The following is a 20,792-nucleotide window of genomic DNA, read 5'->3' on the forward strand; positions in this document are numbered from 1 at the left end:
ATAAAGGACGAAAATGATAACAAAAGTAATCAAAAATATACAATTACTGTATGAAAAGGGCTTCAAATGGTTTTAAAGACTGCTTACACGTATTATTTAGTTGCTGTTCATGGAAATTCCACTTTTATGAAACAAACATACTGTTGGAAAGGGTGGGGCAGGCAAATTTCCAAAGAAGGTAGTAATATCTTGTTAATACAGAAAGAGCAATAACTTTTTACTATAACAAAAAAATCATACAAAAGACATTCTGACTTGGAGATATACATAATTCTGCCACAGAATGAAACAATATCAATTTATTTGATATTGTGCATTAGAAGAAGTTGTTGGCAGTATTTGGTGAATCAGTATTTTTGGGATGAAATAAGTGTCCTTCCAAGTGAGTAATTTTCGTGAAATAGAAGTCTTTTTTGTTTAAAGTATTAAAGTATAATATTAAAGGAGAAAGAACAAGTATAGCATGTGCCTGTGGTTAGGGACAAAATTATCAAATGTTTATTTTCATACTTTGCTGCCTTTAGAAGACAAGTTTAACAATAAGTATATGAGCCGTGCCATGGGAAAACCAACATAGTGGCTTTGCGACCAGCATGGATCCAGACCAGCCTGTGCATCCGCGCAGTCTGGTCAGGATCCATGCTGTTCGCTAACAGTTTCTCTAATTGCAATAGGCTTTGAAAGCGAACAGCATGGATCCTGACCAGACTGCGTGGATGCGCAGGCTGGTCTGGATCCATGCTAGTCGCAAACCCACTATGTTGATTTTCCCATGGCATGGCTCGTATCATGATTATCTACAGAAAAGGAAGGAATTAGATCTCACAATGAAGAGCTTGCCAAGCAAAATGAGACACTTCAGAAAGAGGTGGACACATCGAGTGAGGAAATCAAGGGACTTAACTCTACCATCAAACAACAGGAAGAACAGATACAGTCACTAAATAAAAGGTTTTAAAAATTGTTCTTTAAATTCTTTGGTTGACCTCAGTGTTATGTTATTAAATTTTTGAAACGGTACAGCCAGCTTGATATAGTTTGTTCAGTTTGGAGACATTTAGACAGCAAATGTAAGGGTGGTAATTCATATCTTTGTGTTGTCGCGTTTTTTTCTCTGTGGTACACCAATTGTTATGGATGGGGAAACAAACTAAAAGGTATAAGTATAATGTTAGAAATGCAGTTTCATTTCATATATTGTCAAAGCATTTAATTAGAAACACATCAATGCAAAAAGAAGAAAAAAATTGTAAAATTTATTTTAAAATATTTAAGCTGAAGAATAATATTAACAATTTCTCTGTTCTTACGAACAAAGGTTTACACAAATTTTTACTAAATTTTCACCAGTTTTTGCATTTATATCAAATTTCAGTTTGACAGAGAGTGCAGAAAGACTTCAGAATGAGACAGCCTCACACATGAGTGAACTTAAAAAGTAGGTTTTATTCTAATATTTAGATTTCCAGTCAGTCTACTTTATTATGATTTCCATACATTTTATGATGACCAATGCTGTCATAGTGCTGAACGCATAAGGCGAGAGAGCTAAGACGCTTTACTACGGAGGTGAAGGCCCTGGGTTCTATTCCTGGCTGCTCCCATTGCGGTGTGTCCTTGGGCAAGGCACTTTATCACGATTGCCTCAGTCGACCCAGCTGTAAATGGGTACCAGCAAATTGCTGGGGGTAAGGTATAATTCGTTTTAACTGTTCTTAAAATAGGGTCGCTCAAAAGCTCTACAGAGCTTATGTTCATTGTTTCACAAAGTGACGGTAAATAAAATTTACCTTTACCTTTATAGTAAACATAGTGACAGTAAATTGCACACGTTTGGATAGTTGCTGCTTGATCTTCACTAACAGTCTGCAGATTTTTAGAAAATTAATACTTTCATGATTTTAGATTACACATGACTTTCATGTTCTGTCAGACTCTTTTCCTCTGCTGTGTACTGTGGTCAGTAGTGAGATTGGCTTACCATTCACTGGGTCAAGAGTTTGATCTCTTTTTGGGGTGTTTGATATCCATTGTTATTGAACTGGTAATGATAAATCTTTGAGTCAATGTACGTTTTGAGGAAAGTTCATTCATATATAGAGAAGTTGCCAGTTTGTTAATGTAATCAAATGTAACACTGACCAGAGTTGCATGCCGAAAAATATACATTTCAGTGACATTCGTTTTCAAAATTTTGATAATCTTAATTCTTATTCCAATTAATTTCAGGAAAACACTGCTAGTGAGGAACCTTGAGAGAACCCTGGAGAATCGTGAGAGTGAGATAGACCTGCTGGAGAAGGATTCGTTTGAGTGTCGAGAGATTATGTATACACAGATGGAGGCTTCAAAGACTAATGAAGCCAAGGAAAAGGAGCTGAAAATTGAATTAGTGTCACTAAGGGCAGAATGTGACAGGTTAAAGGTAGGCTTTATAGCGGTTTAGCTCTAAATTCATTAAATAGATATTTATAGTTATTAGATTTGTATAATGAAGTATGCACGAGTTCTGCAGCGGAAATATGTGCGACTTTAGGAGCGCAGTATTATTCCACTAAAGAACGAGTGCATATTTTCGATGCAAATCTAATAAATTTTTTATTAGTCCCCTACTGGTTGAAAACCAGTTTCGGGGACTATAGGAATGCACTTTTCCGTCATTCCGTCCGTCCGTCCGTCCGCAATTTCGTGTCCGGTCCATAACTCTGTCATCCATGAAGGGATTTTAATATTACTTTGCACAAATGTTCCCCATGATGAGACGACGTGTCATGCGCAAACCCGGACCCCTAGCTCAAAGGTCAAGGTCACAATTGGAGGTCAAAGGTCAACAGGGCTTTTTTCCTGTCCGGTCCATAACTCTCCCATCCATGAAGAGATTTTAATATTACTTGGCACAAATGTTCCCCATGAGGAGACGATGTGTTGTGCGCAAAACCTGGACCCCTAGCTTAAAGGTCAAGGTCACAATTGGAGGTCAAAGGTCAACAAGGCTTTTTTCCTGTCCGGTCCATAACTCTCCCATCTATGAAGGGATTTTAATATTACTTGGCACAAATGTACCTCATAATAAGACGATGTGTCATGCACAACTTTCAGACCCCTAGCTCAAAGGTCAAGGTCACCTTTAGCTGTCAAATGTTAACATAGCCTGAACAGGGTCTGTTTTGTGTCCGGTCCATAACTCTGACATTCATTAAGGAATTTTAATATCACTTAGCACAAATGTTCCCCATGATGAGACGACGTGTCATGCGCAAATCCCAGACCCCTAGCTCAAAGGTCAAGGTCACAATTGTGGGTCAAAGGTCAACAGAGTTTTTTTCCTGTCCCGTCCATAACTCTGCCATCCATGAAGGGATTTTAATATTACTTGGCACAAATGTTCCCCATGATGAGACAACATGTCCTGCGCAAAGCCCAGACCCTTAGCTCAAAGGTCAAGGTCACAATAGGAGGTCAAAGGTCAATAAGGTTTTTTTCCTGTCCGATCCAGAACTCTGTCATCTATCAAGGGATTACAGTATTACTTGGCATAAATGTTTCCCATGATGAGACGACGTGTCATGCGCAACACCCAGTACCCAAGCTTAAAGGTCAAGGTCACACTGAGATCAAAGGTCAAGAGGATTTTTTTCCTGTCCGGTCTATAACTTTGTCATGCAAAGCAGGATTTAGATATCAGTTGGCACAAATATTCCCCTGGATGAGACAACATGTCATGCGCAAGAACCAGGTCCCTAGGTCTAAGGTCAAGGTCATATTTAGAGGTCAAAGGTCAAATTCAAGAATGACTTTGTACGGAACATTTCTTCTTCATGCATGGAGGGATTTTGATGTAACTTGGATCAAATGTTCACCACCATGAGGCACCCTTGTTTTTAGAATTACGTCCCTTTGTTTTACTATAAATAGATTTTATTGTAACTTTTTTATTACTGGCGGTAGAGAAAAATCGAGACCACTTTTCTGTGGTACAGCATGCATGTTACATCCAATATTTAGGTGTATTTTGACCTATCTCTACCTGGTAAAGAGTTTCTTGTGGACTTATATTAAATAGATTTTTTTTTTTTTTTTTTTTTTTTTTTTTTTTTTTTAAAGATTAATTTCCCTTTGTTGTTACTATAAATAACTTACATGATAACATTTTTATAATCAGCCAAAAAAATTCAATATGAAAACAACTGTAGGCTTTTATATATATAAATTTTAATCCAAGTGTGTTGTTATAACATATTGTATATATAGTACAATATTGTTTATACATCATTGACAGATATCAGTTCATTATGTTATACTGCAGTAGAGAAAATTAGGTGCCTTCCAGTAGGGGACTTTGTATTGCATGGCAATACTTCATTCACTTGTTACATACATATATTACACCTTTACATATGAATAATTATTAGCTCATCTGATTTTTGGGGGGTGGGAAATGATGAGTTATTGTCATCACTTGATCGGCGTCGGCGTTGCCTGGTTAAGTTTTATGTTTTAGAAGACTTTTCTCCTAAACTATCAAAGCTTTTATTTTAAAACTTGCAACACTTGTTCACCATCAAAAGCTGACTCTGTACAGCAAGAATCATAACTCCATCCTGCTTTTTGCATGAATTATGGCCCCTTTTGGACTTAGAAAATATCATCATACACACAGGTAGGACAATATTTCTGTTATACAGAGACAAAAAAATCAGATAAGCGTCTGCACTCGCAAGGCGGTGCTTTTGTTATATAAATGATACAAATTTGTTATTTATGCTGAGTAAAACTGAACATTTCATTGTTAAAGAACTTCTAAAACACGATGATATGCATGAAACTGACGTTACACACCCGATATGAAATTTGAACATCAGTATAGAAAAATATTGATGTTTCGGGTTCCACTGTAATTTAACAAAATTTATAATTGCGTATAAAATAAATATGTTTCTATAGAAGGAAAGTGGGAACAACAGTGGTACAAATAATACAATAATTGTATATATTTTGTCCTTGGTTGTGTATGGTTATTTATGGAAAAAAGTTCCTTTGCAGTTCAGGTGCATTTGTCTCAAGAGGGTTGTAAATAATAATAAAAAAACACATATAACTATTGTTTATTTTACAGGATTGTTGTGCTAACCTTAGAGCCAAAGAACAGGATGCTAGGTAATATTCTTTCTTACAGAATAAACACTGAAATTTTGTTGTTTATAAGATCATAGACAGAAAAAAAAGAAATCAGATCTAATGTTAGTGCAGTTATATACATATTAGACAAGTAATTTTCAGTTTTTATCATCTTTTAAATAACTGGAGGTCATATTAATGATAAGTGTATGTATCTAACATTTATGAAAAAGTTAAACTGTCTTAAATTATATATACAGTCCAACTTCATTCCCTTGAGCGCGATTGGACCAACAAAATTTGAGTTATAGGTAGTTTGAGCCATTGAACAAAATAAATTTTATAGGGATTTTGCTCGGACCTGACGACTTCAAGCAAAGGGTGGGTCTTTGAATAATTCGAGTTCGAGCAAAGTATGTCTATGTTCAGGTTCTGATGCATATCTGTAAAAGTTACTAGGAAGGCATTTAATTACGAGGGCACAAAATTTAGGGCTTTTCCCAAAATCTGTTTTTTTTTCTGGGTAACATTTTATCATAAGCTGTTTTGAAATTTTGTTTGTTTGTATATAATTTTATGGATTGATAAAAGCATAAAGTCACAGAAAATTTCCCACATGAATAATAATGTTTTCATTGTAATTGCTGTATTTTTTTAGATCAACATTAAAGAGTACACAGGAAGAGCTTACTGGTACCCAGGAGTATGCTTCAGAAGTAATGAAGCAGCAGGGAACCGAGATAGCTGATTGTTCCTCTGCAGTGGATGAGCTTGTAGATCATATGACCAGTGTCTTGGCTAATCTAAGCAGGAGAGCTGGAATAGAGGTGAGCAGATGTTTTAGTCTACAAGTATTCACGAGACAAGTACTAAATAGCTTAGTTTCCATATAACAGTATTGCAAAAAAGGCTGCTTTAGGTTTCGAGTAACAAGCATTTAAGATTTCCTCTGATTCACATGTTTCTGATTTTTTAGCTCACCTGTCACAAAGTGACAAGGTGAGCTTTTGTGATCGCGCGTCGTCCGTCGTCCGTCCGTCCGTCCGTCCGTAAACTTTCGCTTGTGACCACTCTAGAGGTCACATTTTTCATGGGATCTTTATGAAAGTTGGTCAGAATGTTCACCTTGATGATATTTAGTTCAAGTTCGAAACTGGGTCACGTGCCATCAAAAACTAGGTCAGTAGATCTAAAAATAGAAAAACCTTGTGACCTCTCTAGAGGCCATAATTTTCAATGGATCTTCATGAAAATTGGTCAGAATGTTCATCTTGATGATATCTAGGTCAAGTTCGAAACTGGGTCACATGCGGTCAAAAACTAGGTCAGTAGGTCTAAAAATAGAAAAACCTTGTGACCTCTCTAGAGGCCATATATTTCACAAGATCTTCATGAAAGTTGGTCAGAACGTTCACCTTGATGATATCTAGGTCAAGTTCGAAACTGGGTCACGTGCCGTCAAAAACTAGGTCAGTAGGTCAAATAATAGAAAAACCTTGTGACCTCTCTAAAGGCCATATTTTTCATGGGATCTGTATGAAAGTTGGTCTGAATGTTCATCTTGATGATATCTAGGTCAAGTTCGAAACAGGGTCACGTGGGGTCAAAAACTAGGTCAGTAGGTCTAAAAATAGAAAAACCTTGTGACCTTTCTAGAGGCCATATATTTCACAAGATCTTCATGAAAATTGGTCAGAACGTTCACCTTGATGATATCTAGGTCAAGTTTGAAACTGGGTCACGTGCCGTCAAAAACTAGGTCAGTAGGTCAAATAATAGAAAAACCTTGTGACCTCTCTAGAGGCCATATTTTTCATGGGATCTGTGTGAATGTTGGTCTGAATGTTCATCTTGATGATATCTAAAAAACCTTGTGACCTCTCTAGAGGCCATAATTTTCAATGGATCTTCCTGAAAATTGGTCAGAATGTTCACCTTGATGATATCTAGGTCAAGTTCGAAACTGGGTCACGTGCCATCAAAAACTAGGTCAGTAGGTCTAAAAATAGAAAAACCTTGTGACCTCTCTAGAGGCCATAATTTTCAATGGATCTTCATGAAAATTGGTCAGAATGTTCATCTTGATGATATCTAGGTCAAGTTCGAAACTGGGTCACGTGCGGTCAAAAACTAGGTCAGTAGGTCTAAAAATAGAAAAACCTTGTGACCTTTCTAGAGGCCATATATTTCACAAGATCTTCATGAAAGTTGGTCAGAACGTTCACCTTGATGATATCTAGGTCAAGTTCGAAACTGGGTCACGTGCCGTCAAAAACTAGGTCAGTAGGTCAAATAATAGAAAAACCTTGTGACCTCTCTAAAGGCCATATTTTCATGGGATCTGTATGAAAGTTGGTCTGAATGTTCATCTTGATGATATCTAGGTCAAGTTCGAAACAGGGTCACGTGGGGTCAAAAACTAGGTCAGTAGGTCTAAAAATAGAAAAACCTTGTGACCTTTCTAGAGGCCATATATTTCACAAGATCTTCATGAAAATTGGTCAGAACGTTCACCTTGATGATATCTAGGTCAAGTTCGAAACTGGGTCATGTGCCATCAAAAACTAGGTCAGTAGGTCAAATAATAGAAAAACCTTGTGACCTCTCTAGAGGCCATATTTTTCATGGGATCTGTGTGAATGTTGGTCTGAATGTTCATCTTGATGATATCTAGGTCAAGTTCGAAACTGGGTCACGTGGGGTCAAAAACTAGGTCAGTAGGTCTAAAAATAGAAAAACCTTGTGACCTCTCTAGAGGCCATAATTTTCAAGGGATCTTCCTGAAAATTGGTCAGAATGTTCACCTTGATGATATCTAGGTCAAGTTCGAAACTGGGTCACGTGCCATCAAAAACTAGGTCAGTAGGTCTAAAAATAGAAAAACCTTGTGACCTCTCTAGAGGCCATAATTTTCAATGGATCTTCATGAAAATTGGTCAGAATGTTCATCTTGATGATATCTAGGTCAAGTTCGAAACTGGGTCACGTGCGGTCAAAAACTAGGTCAGTAGGTCTAAAAATAGAAAAACCTTGTGACCTTTCTAGAGGCCATATATTTCACAAGATCTTCATGAAAGTTGGTCAGAACGTTCACCTTGATGATATCTAGGTCAAGTTCGAAACTGGGTCACGTGCCATCAAAAACTAGGTCAGTAGGTCAAATAATAGAAAAACCTTGTGACCTCTCTAAAGGCCATATTTTTCATGGGATCTGTATGAAAGTTGGTCTGAATGTTCATCTTGATGATATCTAGGTCAAGTTCGAAACAGGGTCACGTGGGGTCAAAAACTAGGTCAGTAGGTCTAAAAATAGAAAAACCTTGTGACCTTTCTAGAGGCCATATATTTCACAAGATCTTCATGAAAATTGGTCAGAACGTTCACCTTGATGATATCTAAGTCAAGTTCGAAACTGGGTCACGTGCCATCAAAAACTAGGTCAGTAGGTCAAATAATAGAAAAACCTTGTGACCTCTCTAGAGGCCATATTTTTCATGGGATCTGTGTGAATGTTGGTCTGAATGTTCATCTTGATGATATCTAGGTCAAGTTCGAAACTGGGTCACGTGCGGTCAAAAACTAGGTCAGTAGGTCTAAAAATAGAAAAACTTTGTGACCTCTCTAGAGGCCATATATTTCATGAAATCTTCATGAAAATTGGTCAGAATGTTCACCTTGATGATATCTAAGTCAAGTTCGAAAGTGGGTCACGTGCCATCAAAAACTAGGTCAGTAGGTCAAATAATAGAAAAACCTTGTGACCTAACTAGAGGCCATATTTTCCATGGGATCTGTATGAAAGTTGGTCTGAATGTTTATCTTGATGATATCTAGGTCAAGTTTGAAAGTGGGTCACGTGCCGTCAGAAACTAGGTCAGTAGGTCAAATAATAGAAAAACCTTTTGACCTCTCTAAAGGCCATATTTTTCAATGGATCCTCATGAAAGTTGGTCTGAATGTTCATCTTGATGATATCTAGATCAGATTCGAAACAGGGTCATGTGCGGTCAAAAACTAGGTCAGTAGGTCTAAAAATAGAAAAACCTTGTGACCTCTCTAGAGGCCATACTTGTGAATGGATCTCCATAAAAATTGGTCAGAATGTTCACCTTGATGATATCTAAGTCAAGTTCGAAAGTGGGTCACGTGCCATCAAAAAGTAGGTCAGTAGATCAAATAATGAAAAAACGTTGTGACCTCTCTAGAGGCTATATTTTTCATGGGATCTGTATGAAAGTTGGTCTGAATGTTTATCTTGATGATATCTAGGTCAAGTTTGAAACTGGGTCAACTGCGATCAAAAACTAGGTTAGTAGGTCTTGAAATAGAAAAACCTTGTGACCTCTCTAGAGGCCATACCCTTGAATGGATCTTCATGAAAATTGGTCAGAATGTTCACCTTGATGATATCTAGGTCAAGTTTGAAACTGTGTCACGTGCCTTAAAAAACTAGGTCAATAGGTCAAATAATAGAAAAACCTTGTGACCTCTCTAGAGACCATATTTTTCAATGGATCTTCATGAAAGTTGGTCAGAATTTTTGTCTTTATAATGTTAAGGTCAAGTTCAAAACTGGGTCACATGAGCTCAAAAACTAGGTCACTATGTCAAATAATAGAAAAAAACGACGTCATACTCAAAACTGGATCATGTGGGAAGAGGTGAGCGATTCAGGACCATCATGGTCCTCTTGTTTTGACTTTGTGACAAGGTGAGCTTTTGTGATCGCGTGGCGTCCTTCGTCCAATCGTGCGTCCGTCCGTAAACTTTTGCTTGTGACCACTCTAGAGGTCACATTTTTCATGGGATCTTTATGAAAGTTGGTCAGAATGTTCATCTTGATGATATCTAGGTCAAGTTTGAAACTGGGTCACGTGCGGTCAAAAACTAGGTCAGTAGATCTAAAATTAGAAAAACCCTGTGACCTCTCTAGAGGCCATAATTTTCATGAGATCTTCATGAAAACTGGTCAGAATGTTCATCTTGATGATATCTAGGTCAAGTTCGAAACTGGGGCACGTGGGGTCAAAAACTAGGTCAGTAGGTCTAAAAATAGAAAGACCTTTTGACCTCTAGAGGCCATATTTCTCAATGTATCTTCATGAAAATTGGTCAGAATGTTCATCTTGATGATATCTAGGTCAAGTTCAAAACTGGGCCACGTGGGGTCAAAAACTAGGTCAGTAGATCTAAAAATAGAAAAACCTTGTGACCTCTCTAGAGGCCATATTTTTCAAGAGATCTTCATGAATATTGGTCAGAATGTTCACCTTGATGATATCTAGTTCAAGTTCGAAACTGGGTCAAAAACTAGGTCAGTAGGTCTAAAAATAGAAAAACCTTATGACCTCTCTAGAGGCCATATTTCTCAATGGATCTTCATAAAAATTGGTCAGAATGTTCATCTTGATGATATCTAGGTCAAGTTCGAAACTGGGTCACGTGGGATCAAAAACTAGGTCAGTAGATCTAAAAATAGAAAAACCTTGTGACCTCTCTAGAGGCCATATTTTTCAAGAGATCTTCATGGATATTGGTCAGAATGTTCACCTTGATGATATCTAGGTCAAGTTTGAAAGTGGGTCACGTGGGGTCAAAAACTAGGTCAGTAGGTCTAAAAATAGAAAAACCTTGTGACCTCTCTAGAGGCCATATTTCTCAATGGATCTTCATGAAAATTGGTCAGAATGTTCACCTTGATGATATCTAGGTCAAATTTGAAACTGGGTCACGTGCGTTCAAAAACTAGGTCAGTATGTCTGAAAATAGAAAAAATTTGTGACCTCTCTAGAGGCCATATTTTTCATGAGATCTTTATGAAAATTGGTCAGAATGTTCATCTTGATGATATCTAGGTCAGATTCGAAACTGGATCACGTGCGTTCAATAACTAGGTCAGTAGGTCTAAAAATAGAAAAACCTTGTGACCTCTTTAGAGGCCGTATTTTTTAAGAGATCTTCATGAAAATTGGTCAGAATGTTCAACTTGATGATATCTAGGTCAGGTTCGAAACTGGGTCACGTGCGTTGAATAACTAGGTCAGTAGATCTAAAAATAGAAAAACCTTGTAACCTCTTTAGAGGCCATATTTTTAAAGAGATCTTCATGAAAATTGGTCAGAATGTTCAACTTGATGATATCTAGGTCAAGTTCGAAACTGGGTCACGTGCGATCAAAAACTAGGTCAGTAGGTCTAAAAATAGAAAAACCTTGTGATGTCTCTAGAGGCCATATTTCTCAATGGATCTTCATGAAAATTAATGAGAATGTTCAGCTTGATGATATCTAGGTCAAGTTCGAAACTGGGTCATGTGCGGTCAAAAACTAGGTCAGTAGGTCAAAAAATAGAAAAACCTTGTGACCTCTCTAGAGGCCATAATTTTCACGAGATCTTCATGAAAATTGGTGAGAATGTTCACCTTGATGATATCTAGGTCAAGTTTAAAAGTGGGTCACGTGTCTTCAAAAACTAGGTCATTAGGTCAAATAATAGAAAAACCTTGTGACCTGTCTAGAGGTCATATTTTTCAATGGATCTGTATGAAAATTGGTCAGAATGTTTTATCTTGATGATATCTAGGTCACATGTGCTCAAAAACTAGGTCAAATAATAGAAATAACGACGTCATACTCAGTTCAACACTGGGTCATGTGGGGATAGGTGAGCGATTCAGGACCATCATGGTCCTCTTGTTAACTGAATGCCATGCAGTACTGTGACCGCATTTTGCAAATGTATCTATCACTTCAAGCTTTTAGTTTAGAGAGAAAGATGATAACTGAAATACAAAAAAAGAATCATACGTGTAGTAGAACATGGACATTTTCAAGTCTCATCCTGCCCAACTCAGTCTGAAGAAAATTTATATTATTTAATATCAGCTTAATTTCAGTGGCACATGAACGAAAGAAAATGGAGCCATGTAATGTAAAATTTTGTTTTCAACTAGATACTGTATAAGTGGATATTTCCTCGGGTTGAAAAGTTAGCGAATTCGGAATTACAGACATTTGGCATGCGGAAATATTAGCAAATTCCCAATTTCCAACTTGCGTAAAAATAGCACGTCATAAGAATCACTAATGTGTCTGGCGTAATAATTGCATTTTTGCTGCATGACAGCATTATTATCCCTTATATGGAACTTGTGAGGGAAAATCATCCAGTTGAAAGATGTGGTTTTTTATGCCCCCGAAGGGAGGCATATAGTTTTTGAACCGTCTGTCAGTCTGTCGGTCTGTCTGTCCGCCATTTTCGTGTCCGGTCCATATCTTTGTCATCGATGGATGGATTTTCAAATAACTTGGCATGAATGTGTACCACAGTAAGACGACGTGTTGCGCGCAAGACCCAGGTCCGTAGCTCAAAGGTCAAGGTCACACTTAGACGTTAAAGGATAGTGCATTGATGGGCGTGTCCGGTCCATATCTTTGTCATCGATGGATGGATTTTCAAATAACTTGGCATGAATGTGTACCATAGTAAGACGACGTGTCGCGCGCAAGACCCAGGTCCGTAGCTCAAAGGTCAAGGTCACACTTAGACGTTAAAGGATAGTGCATTGATGGGCGTGTCCGGACCATATCTTTGTCATTGATGGATGGATTTTCAAATAACTTGGCATGAACGTGTACCACAGTAAGACGACGTGTCGTGCGCAAGACCCAGGTCCGTAGCTCAAAGGTCAAGGTCACACTTAGACGTTAAAGGATAGTGCATTGATGGGCGTGTCCGGTCCATATCTTTGTCATCGATGGATGGATTTTCAAATAACTTGGCATGAATGTGTACCACAGTAAGACGACGTGTCGCACGCAAGACCCAGGTCCGTAGCTCAAAGGTCAAGGTCACACTTAGACATTAAAGGTCACTTTTCATGATAGTGCATTGATGGGCATGTCCGGTCCATATCATTGTCATTCATGCATGGATTTTAAAATAACTACGCATGAATGTGTGACACAGTAAGACGACTTGTCGTGCGCAAGACCCAGCTCCGTAGGTCAAAGGTCCTAAACTCTAACATCAGCCATAACTATTCATTCAAAGTGCCATCGGGGGCATGTGTCATCCTATGGAGACAGCTCTTGTTATCTTCTTTTTTCTTTCGAAAATCATAAAATTAATATCTCAGTATTCATACACGTTCAAAAGTTATAAGTAAAAATAAGATATCTTAAGGTATAAATATTACACATGATTGTAGTTTAAGTTATTCGCGAACGTTCATATATAAAAGAACGTGCTACACATTACTAAAATTGTTGTTTGTCTTTTCTTTATAAAACATAATTACTTTAAAACATTCTAGTATTTATTAAGGAAAGCATCAAACTGAAAAAGTCTAACAATATGTTTTGAAGTAAATCCTTTTGTTACATTTTGTAAAGGTGTGAAATGCATTTTTAAAAGTCAGTATGTTTTCTCACTTCCATAGTCGCCTATGTCAGTTTATGGTAATTAGCTTTGCTAGTTTTGTATCTGACAAGAAATGGAAATTTAATCAAATTATGATAATCTTTACCTTTTTGAAGTGTAACCAAAAAACGCGGGCTTTTTTGATGTAAGGTAGTTCAGACAGAGACAGAGGGTCAATTTCTCTTGTTTACTACCGGTGTTTTTATGATGGAATGGCTGATATTTATGCCAGAGAAAATGTTAGCGAATTTTGTCATTTCGCAATATTCGCCAATATTTCCACCTCGCAAACTTAACCACTTATACAGTATGTAATATTTGTGTTTAATTCTGAATGAATTATGTCAAATTATAGAGCAGGCTTATTAGTGAACTTAATTGTATCGATATCAAATTGAATATGTAAAAATTAGCAGAATACTCTGCATGTTACAATATATCTATTTTGGGAATATGTATATTTTTAGACCACAGATGGTGAGAGCAGCATAGGGACAATGAACAGTTTGACAATGAACTCTGAATTGACAAAAGGCAGCAAAAATACTCAGATGTCACTTGTCTCACAGGTCCTTAATGCTGCTAAAGGTTTTGGAGAAAGTGTTGAAAGTGACATGCAGAACAGTGAAAACCAAGAGATTCAGACTGGTTGTGAAAATATTGATGAAAGTAGTAAACAGTCTGTTCCTGATCGTGTAGATGCTCTTTCAGGTGAACAGATAGTGGTAGACAGTCCAGGAGCTCTGAGTAGAAAGAAGCTTGGTTTTTCAGGAAATAGTGCTTTTGCGCCAGTAAAATCTTCTAAATCGTTACAAACTCAACAAGTGGAAAACGGTGTAACCAGTTATAATTCAGGAGAAAAGAAGGAAAATACATTGCATACAAAATCTTTTGAACATGAGGGTTTGAATACAGGAATTTGTCATAAGGTGGAGTCAAAGTTTAAGGGTGTGTGTCCTGTTGGTCAGGAGGGAGGTCTGACCAATCAGATGGCTCGAGTGACAGAATTATTCACAGAGATAACAAGAGTGGCACACCTAATTGAAAAAGCTTTGAGATCATCACTGAATGATGTTACTTTTGAAAAGTAAGTGGTAAATTAGATCAACTTTTTGTAAAAAAGGTAACGGTTTCTTATTTAACATTCGAAGTCAATGATATTCCTCATCTAGAATGGATGGAACAATCTGTTTCCAGTGGAGCCCACGACTTGTGTCATACTTATAATTTACTACTCCAGCATCCAGCCTAGGCCAGTACTTCTGGAAACAGTACTAATTTATCACCAAGCACTGAACATTTATTGTGATAAGTCGCTTTGGGGAATTGAACCAGTCTGCTAGCACCATAGTCAAACCTGCTAACCACTTCCTTTTGGTAAATTAGAGTTACTAAAACACTGCTTCTCCCTGATAATAACCCGTTGTTCTCATCTACACGTGTCAGAAATAAATTAAACATAATAAAGCTTATATAAATAGGGAAAGGTATGCACTTTGTACTGAATTCACAAGAACATGAAACAGGTGATGAAATATCCAAACTCACAACAGTGAAATTAACAGTAAGTCATGAAATCATTCTAGATAGGACAAATGCTGGAAATGTAAATGCACGCATAAGCTTAAATTTCTGACTACCGCATTACTTTGCATTGACTATGATGTATGTAAATGTAGAAATTGACAAATCTGCTTCTGTTGCAGTACATGCATTATTCACTGTTGTTTGTTTCAGTGAGGACTTGAGCAGTCGCATGAGTCAGTGTGAGTATTCTGAACGTCGGCTACAAGCGGAGTTGCAGGTGACACAGAGTGAACTGAAGAAGAGTAAGAACATGGTAGACCAGCTGAATGGTAAACTGCAGGAGATGAGTGAGAAATTTGAGTCTATGCTCGACCAAGGATTGGAAATTAAGGTAAGAATTCACACTGAGAATTTTTCTTTGGGTCACAGTTTTTTATCAAACATGCTAATTAATTAGTCACACAATTTGGAAAAATACATATCAAGAACTGTAAAAGATAACATTTTGAACTTAAGGGAAAAAGAGAAGAGCATAAAGTATTCAAATTTCACGGTTTGGTATTTAACTGTTGTGTTTCATTGAAGCATTGTTTTCCTCTCACAGCGCCTTCAGGAAGAAATCAGTCGAATGAGAGGGAAATATCAAGCTTTAGAAGCAGAGAATGAGTTACTAAATGAGCAGATCACTGAGCTGCTGCAGAGGATGGAGACAGTGGCAGCTTCTGGTGGTCAGCAAGAGTCAGCAGTGGATGTAGAGTCGCAGAGGCAGGTTATAGCTCTCAAGAAAAAGGTAAGTAATTTGTTGATGTAAAATTAAGTGATGTTAAAAAACATTAAAACAGGCCTAGCTATGGATAATTGTATGGATTCCTATCAATCTTTACAAGTTCTGGAATGTTAATGCTGGGACTGGAATTTGAAGTGTATTGGCAAATGATTCTGCCTTGCTATCACATATACAACACATCTTTTTTTATGCAGTGGTATGTAATATGTGAAGGTGCAGTTGTCTGTCTATCTGTACATCTGTCTGTTAACAATTTTGTTTTTGTACCCCCTGACAACAAAGTTGTAAGGGGGTGTATACTGGTTTCAGGTTGTCTGTCTGTCCGTCCGTCTGTCTGTCTGTAGACACAATCTTGTGCGCACCATCTCTCCTCATCCCCTTGACACAATTTAATGAAACTTCACACAAGTGATCAGTAACAACAGTAGTTGTGCATGGGGCATGTTAGGTTCTTTCAGAAAAAAAAATTGCAGAGTTATGGGACTTTGTTTTTTGTTACTTTACTATATACATAAACACAATCTTGTGCGCACCATCTCTCCTCATCCACTTGACACAATTTAATGAAACTTCACACAAGTGATCAGTAACAACAGTAGTCATGCATGGTGCATGTTAGGTCCTTTCAGAAAATTTTTTTGCAGAGTTACGGGACTTTGTTTTTTGTTACTTTACTATATACATAGACACAATCTTGTGCGCACCATCTCTCCTCATCCCCTTGACACAATTTAATGAAACTTCACACAAGTGATCAGTAACAACAGTAGTTGTGCATGGGGCATGTTAGGTTCTTTCAACAACAAAAATTGCAGAGTTATGGGACTTTGTTTTTTGTTACTATACTATATACATAGACACAATCTTGTGTGCACCATCTCTCCTCATCCCCTTGACACAACTTAATGAAACTTCACACAAGTGATCAGTAACAACAGTAGTTGTGCATGGGGCATGTTAGATTTTTTCAGAAAAATTTTTTGCAGAGTTACGGGACTTTGTTTTTGTTACTTTACTATATACATAGACACAATCTTGTGCGCACCATCTCTCCTCATCCACTTGACACAATTTAATGAAACTTCACACAAGGGATCAGTACCAACCCTAGTTGTGCATGGTGCATGTTACGTTCTTTTAGATAAATATTCTGCATAGTTATGGGACTTTGTTTTTATGCCCCCCGGCATCTACTGATGCGGGAGGCATATAGTGATTGACCTGTTCGTCCGTCCGTACGAGGTTAACCAAATGGGACCGTTTTGTTTAGCATCAATACCCCTTACTAGAATGACGTGATACTAATGCAGATGTAACCTGTGACCATTCCTCATCTTCAGACATCACCTGACCTCAGTTTGACCTTGACCTAATTTTGGACTTAGGTTGCTTTATATGGGCCATCTCTTGGTTAACCAAATGGGACCGTTTCGTCTAGCATCAATACCCCTAACTAGAATGATTTGATACTAATGCAGATGTAACCTGTGACCATTCCTCATCTTCAGACATCACCTGACCTCAGTTTTACCTTGACCTCATTTTGTACTTAGGTTGCTTTATATGGGCCATCTCTTGGTTAACCAAATGGGACCTTTTCGTCTAGCATCAATACCCCTTACTAGAATGACTTGATACTAATGCAGATGTAACCTGTGACCATTCCTCATCTTCAGAAATCACATGACCTAAGTTTGACCTTGACCTCATTTTGGACTTGGGTTGCTTTATATGGGTGGTTTTCAAAATAATGAAGCAAAAGTGTGACATAGGGGTTAAAAATTCAAACTCATTTTTTATGGTGGTCACCTATTTTTTGCGATAGCAAATACTTCAAAGTTGAAGGAAATAACTTTAGGAAAGTGTTGAGAAATGCCAATCAGAAAATATTTCAGCCTTTAATTCGAAAGTTCAGTGAATTTCCAGTAAGATGGATGAAAAATGTTGCATGGTTTTATGACAAGGAAATATGTATAACAGTATTTTTTTTCAACATAAATGATAAGTAATTGGTGTATATGTATGGTTTGAAACTTATTTAATCATATGTTTGTGAACATTGGTTTTTAAAATCACCCTTTCTGCACAAATCTGACATGAAAATAAAACTTTACCTAGAAAAGTTGTTGCTGAATGCAATATAACTAACATATAATTATAAAACCTATTTGTTTCTCACATTTTGCGTGTTTATAAACCACATGCAAAATTTCAAGAATGTCCAGTAATTCTAATTTCTAGAATTGTCAACTCAAAATTGAGTTATTGTACAGATGCACAGGGGACACATACTGAAGATCAGTGTAATATTCATCCATTATTAGTTTTCTATTCATAAAAAGACTAATGGTAATCAACTTTAGACAAATGCTATTAAAAAATTAGTTTATTCCACAAAATAACTACAAAATTGAAAATTTTCACTACAAAAACATGAAAATTCAACAGAATGTAATGCTTTGAATGAAAAATAAGTGACTTTAAACATAACTAACACACTGAAATCATTTAGTTTACATGAACTGCTTATTCAGAGTAGCAAAATGACAAAATGCCATGCATGATAAAATGGAATAGTAAAATTCATACATACTTTTTAATTTTACTAAAAAGGGTGCACAGGGGACAAATTGTGTCAAAATATTTATTCATAGAATATGTTAATGGTAAGTAAAATGCTTTTAACTACACAATATTTACTACTGAACATTTACATATGTAGGTAAACTTAAGAGCTTAAGAAGCAATAAAATTGATGTTTCCACTTTTAAACTTGAAAATTGGCAACTTCAGAAAAAAATGCAAACAATGAATTTTAAATTGTCCAGGGTTTCTTATATAATGCTATATTATCAAGTAATGCCTAAATTTTGCATTCACACTGTTAAGAATATAGAACTGCCACCACAAATTACAGTAATGCTATGATAATTGATATTTGTAAAAAAAAGGGTGCACAGGGGACATCACTTTTGGCTTTGTGAATATTTAACAGTCTGTAATATGTGAAGTTGAACCCTGCTTTTGTATCTATTGTAACTCCCTTTCAAGGAAAATAAAGTAAAATCCCATTTTATTTAAAGAATAAAAGAAATCTGACACTTAACAACTGAAAAGGTGCACAGGGGACATTTTTAGGTGTATAGAAATTCATCAAGTTTCTGAGAAAGTAGATTTATTAAAGAAAAAAATCATACTGTGTCTTCACAGCTGAAAGGATAAAGATCTTAGAAAAACATTAAGACTTTAGAAAAGTAATAAGGTTATGAAATTGTAGTGTTCAACATTTTAATTTAGTATTTTTTTCACTATTTTTTGTGAAGGGGGTTCCATCACAAGATGTGAAATCTTGGTAACAATAAGATGTATGTAATGAAAAAGAAGTATTTTATTTAAATGTGCAGAGTTTAAGTTACATAAAAAAGTCAAAGCTGTAACAATAAAGCATGATTTTAAAAAGTAAACCACTGTTGAAAACTATACTTCATGTAAAATGTCACACTTTTTTGGGTGCACGGGGGACAAAATTGGCTATATAATTTAATATAACTTTAAAACTGCTTGAGCCATCAAGATAAAATTGCACACACTTATTGATTACATTGATTTGGATATAATTTGCTCCAAAACACATTCTAAAACTGAACTGAATTAAAGTAAGGTGAGAGAGAAGAAAAAGCTTCATTATTTTGAAAACCACCCATATGTGCCATCTCTTGGTTAACCAAATGGGACCGTTTCGTCTAGCATCAATACCCCTTACTCGAATGACTTGATACTAATGCAGATGTAACCTGTGACCATTCCTCATCTTCAGACGTCACCTGACCTCAGTTTGACCTTGAACTTGACCTCGCTTTGGACTTATGTTGCTATGTATCGACAAGGATGCCACCGGGGGCATCAAGCGTTTATTGAACGCAGCTTCTTGTTTGTTACTATACTGTATACATACAGTCTATATACATACAGTCCACATAATTATGCAATCTTGTGTGCGTCAAATTGCAATGTACTGTGTACATTCATCACCTTCAGTGATAGCTCTAGTTGATAAATAACTTAAGAGTACTTTGACCTATGATCCCCAAACTTGATGTGCACATTGCTCATTGGCAAACCCCAACTAATTTTGAGTCAGTGGTTCAAAGGTTAAGGTCAGTGTCTCAGTGATAAATACAAAAACAGTTTCCACTCACTGGTTAAGTTAGCTGCCCGCTGTTACGTAACTGAAGTACTATTAAGAAATGGCGCTAAAACTAACACAAACAAAATGGTATTTTAAGAATGCCTCAACCTACAACCCTCGGACTTGATAGGCTTATGGGTAGTGAACAACACATACTGCTTTTGAGGTTGGTGGATCCAAGATATGATAAATTTGCAGTTTTTAAAGACCAAACAGCAGGAACCCCTTTTGATTTTAAGGTTTCTTGGTCAAAGGTCATAGTCAATGTTATTAGGATTGATTACTTAGATGGATGTATTATCTGATAGTACTGGTCAACTATCTGTCTGTTTGCAATTTAGTTTCTGCACAGTCACTCCAGAATTCAGGTTCTTAAGCTTAACAGGCACACTGTTTCAGGCATACTATACTCTGCACAGCTGTGCTTTTTATGTGTCCAAATGTTATGACGCTGGTGTCTGTCTGTCTGTTAGCAATTTCGTGTCCATTCTGTAACTCTTGAAGGATTTTTGAAGAAACTTGACACAAATGTTCACCATATTGAGACGATATGGTTAGTGCATGTTTTGGATGGCTCACTTCAAGGTCAAGGTCACACTTAGGGGTCAAAGGTCATATGACTTTGTTTTGTGTCCGCTCTGTAAGTCTTGAACTGCTTGAAGGATTTTAAAGAAACTTTGCACAAATGTTCACCACATCAAGACGACGTGTAGAGTGCATGTTTTTGGATGGCTCTCTACAAGGTTAAGGT

At 36.8% G+C, this 20,792-nt stretch overlaps 1 protein-coding gene across 2 annotated transcripts in view; it reads left to right on the plus strand.

The window, feature by feature from the left end:
* Positions 1-20,792, plus strand: part of LOC123534085 (centlein-like) — a 43,759-nt gene that overhangs the window by 16,208 nt on the left and 6,759 nt on the right. For both annotated transcript variants that reach the window (XM_053519375.1, XM_053519376.1), the window contains exons 13-20: positions 804-951; positions 1,376-1,438; positions 2,230-2,425; positions 5,117-5,157; positions 5,777-5,945; positions 14,006-14,625; positions 15,276-15,456; positions 15,670-15,855. In XM_053519375.1, the coding sequence (XP_053375350.1) occupies positions 804-951; positions 1,376-1,438; positions 2,230-2,425; positions 5,117-5,157; positions 5,777-5,945; positions 14,006-14,625; positions 15,276-15,456; positions 15,670-15,855 (1,604 nt within the window). The remainder of the gene's footprint in view (positions 1-803; positions 952-1,375; positions 1,439-2,229; positions 2,426-5,116; positions 5,158-5,776; positions 5,946-14,005; positions 14,626-15,275; positions 15,457-15,669; positions 15,856-20,792) is intronic.

The sequence above is a fragment of the Mercenaria mercenaria genome, chromosome 12 (genome assembly GCF_021730395.1).
Source record: "Mercenaria mercenaria strain notata chromosome 12, MADL_Memer_1, whole genome shotgun sequence".
Lineage (NCBI taxonomy): Eukaryota > Metazoa > Mollusca > Bivalvia > Venerida > Veneridae > Mercenaria > Mercenaria mercenaria.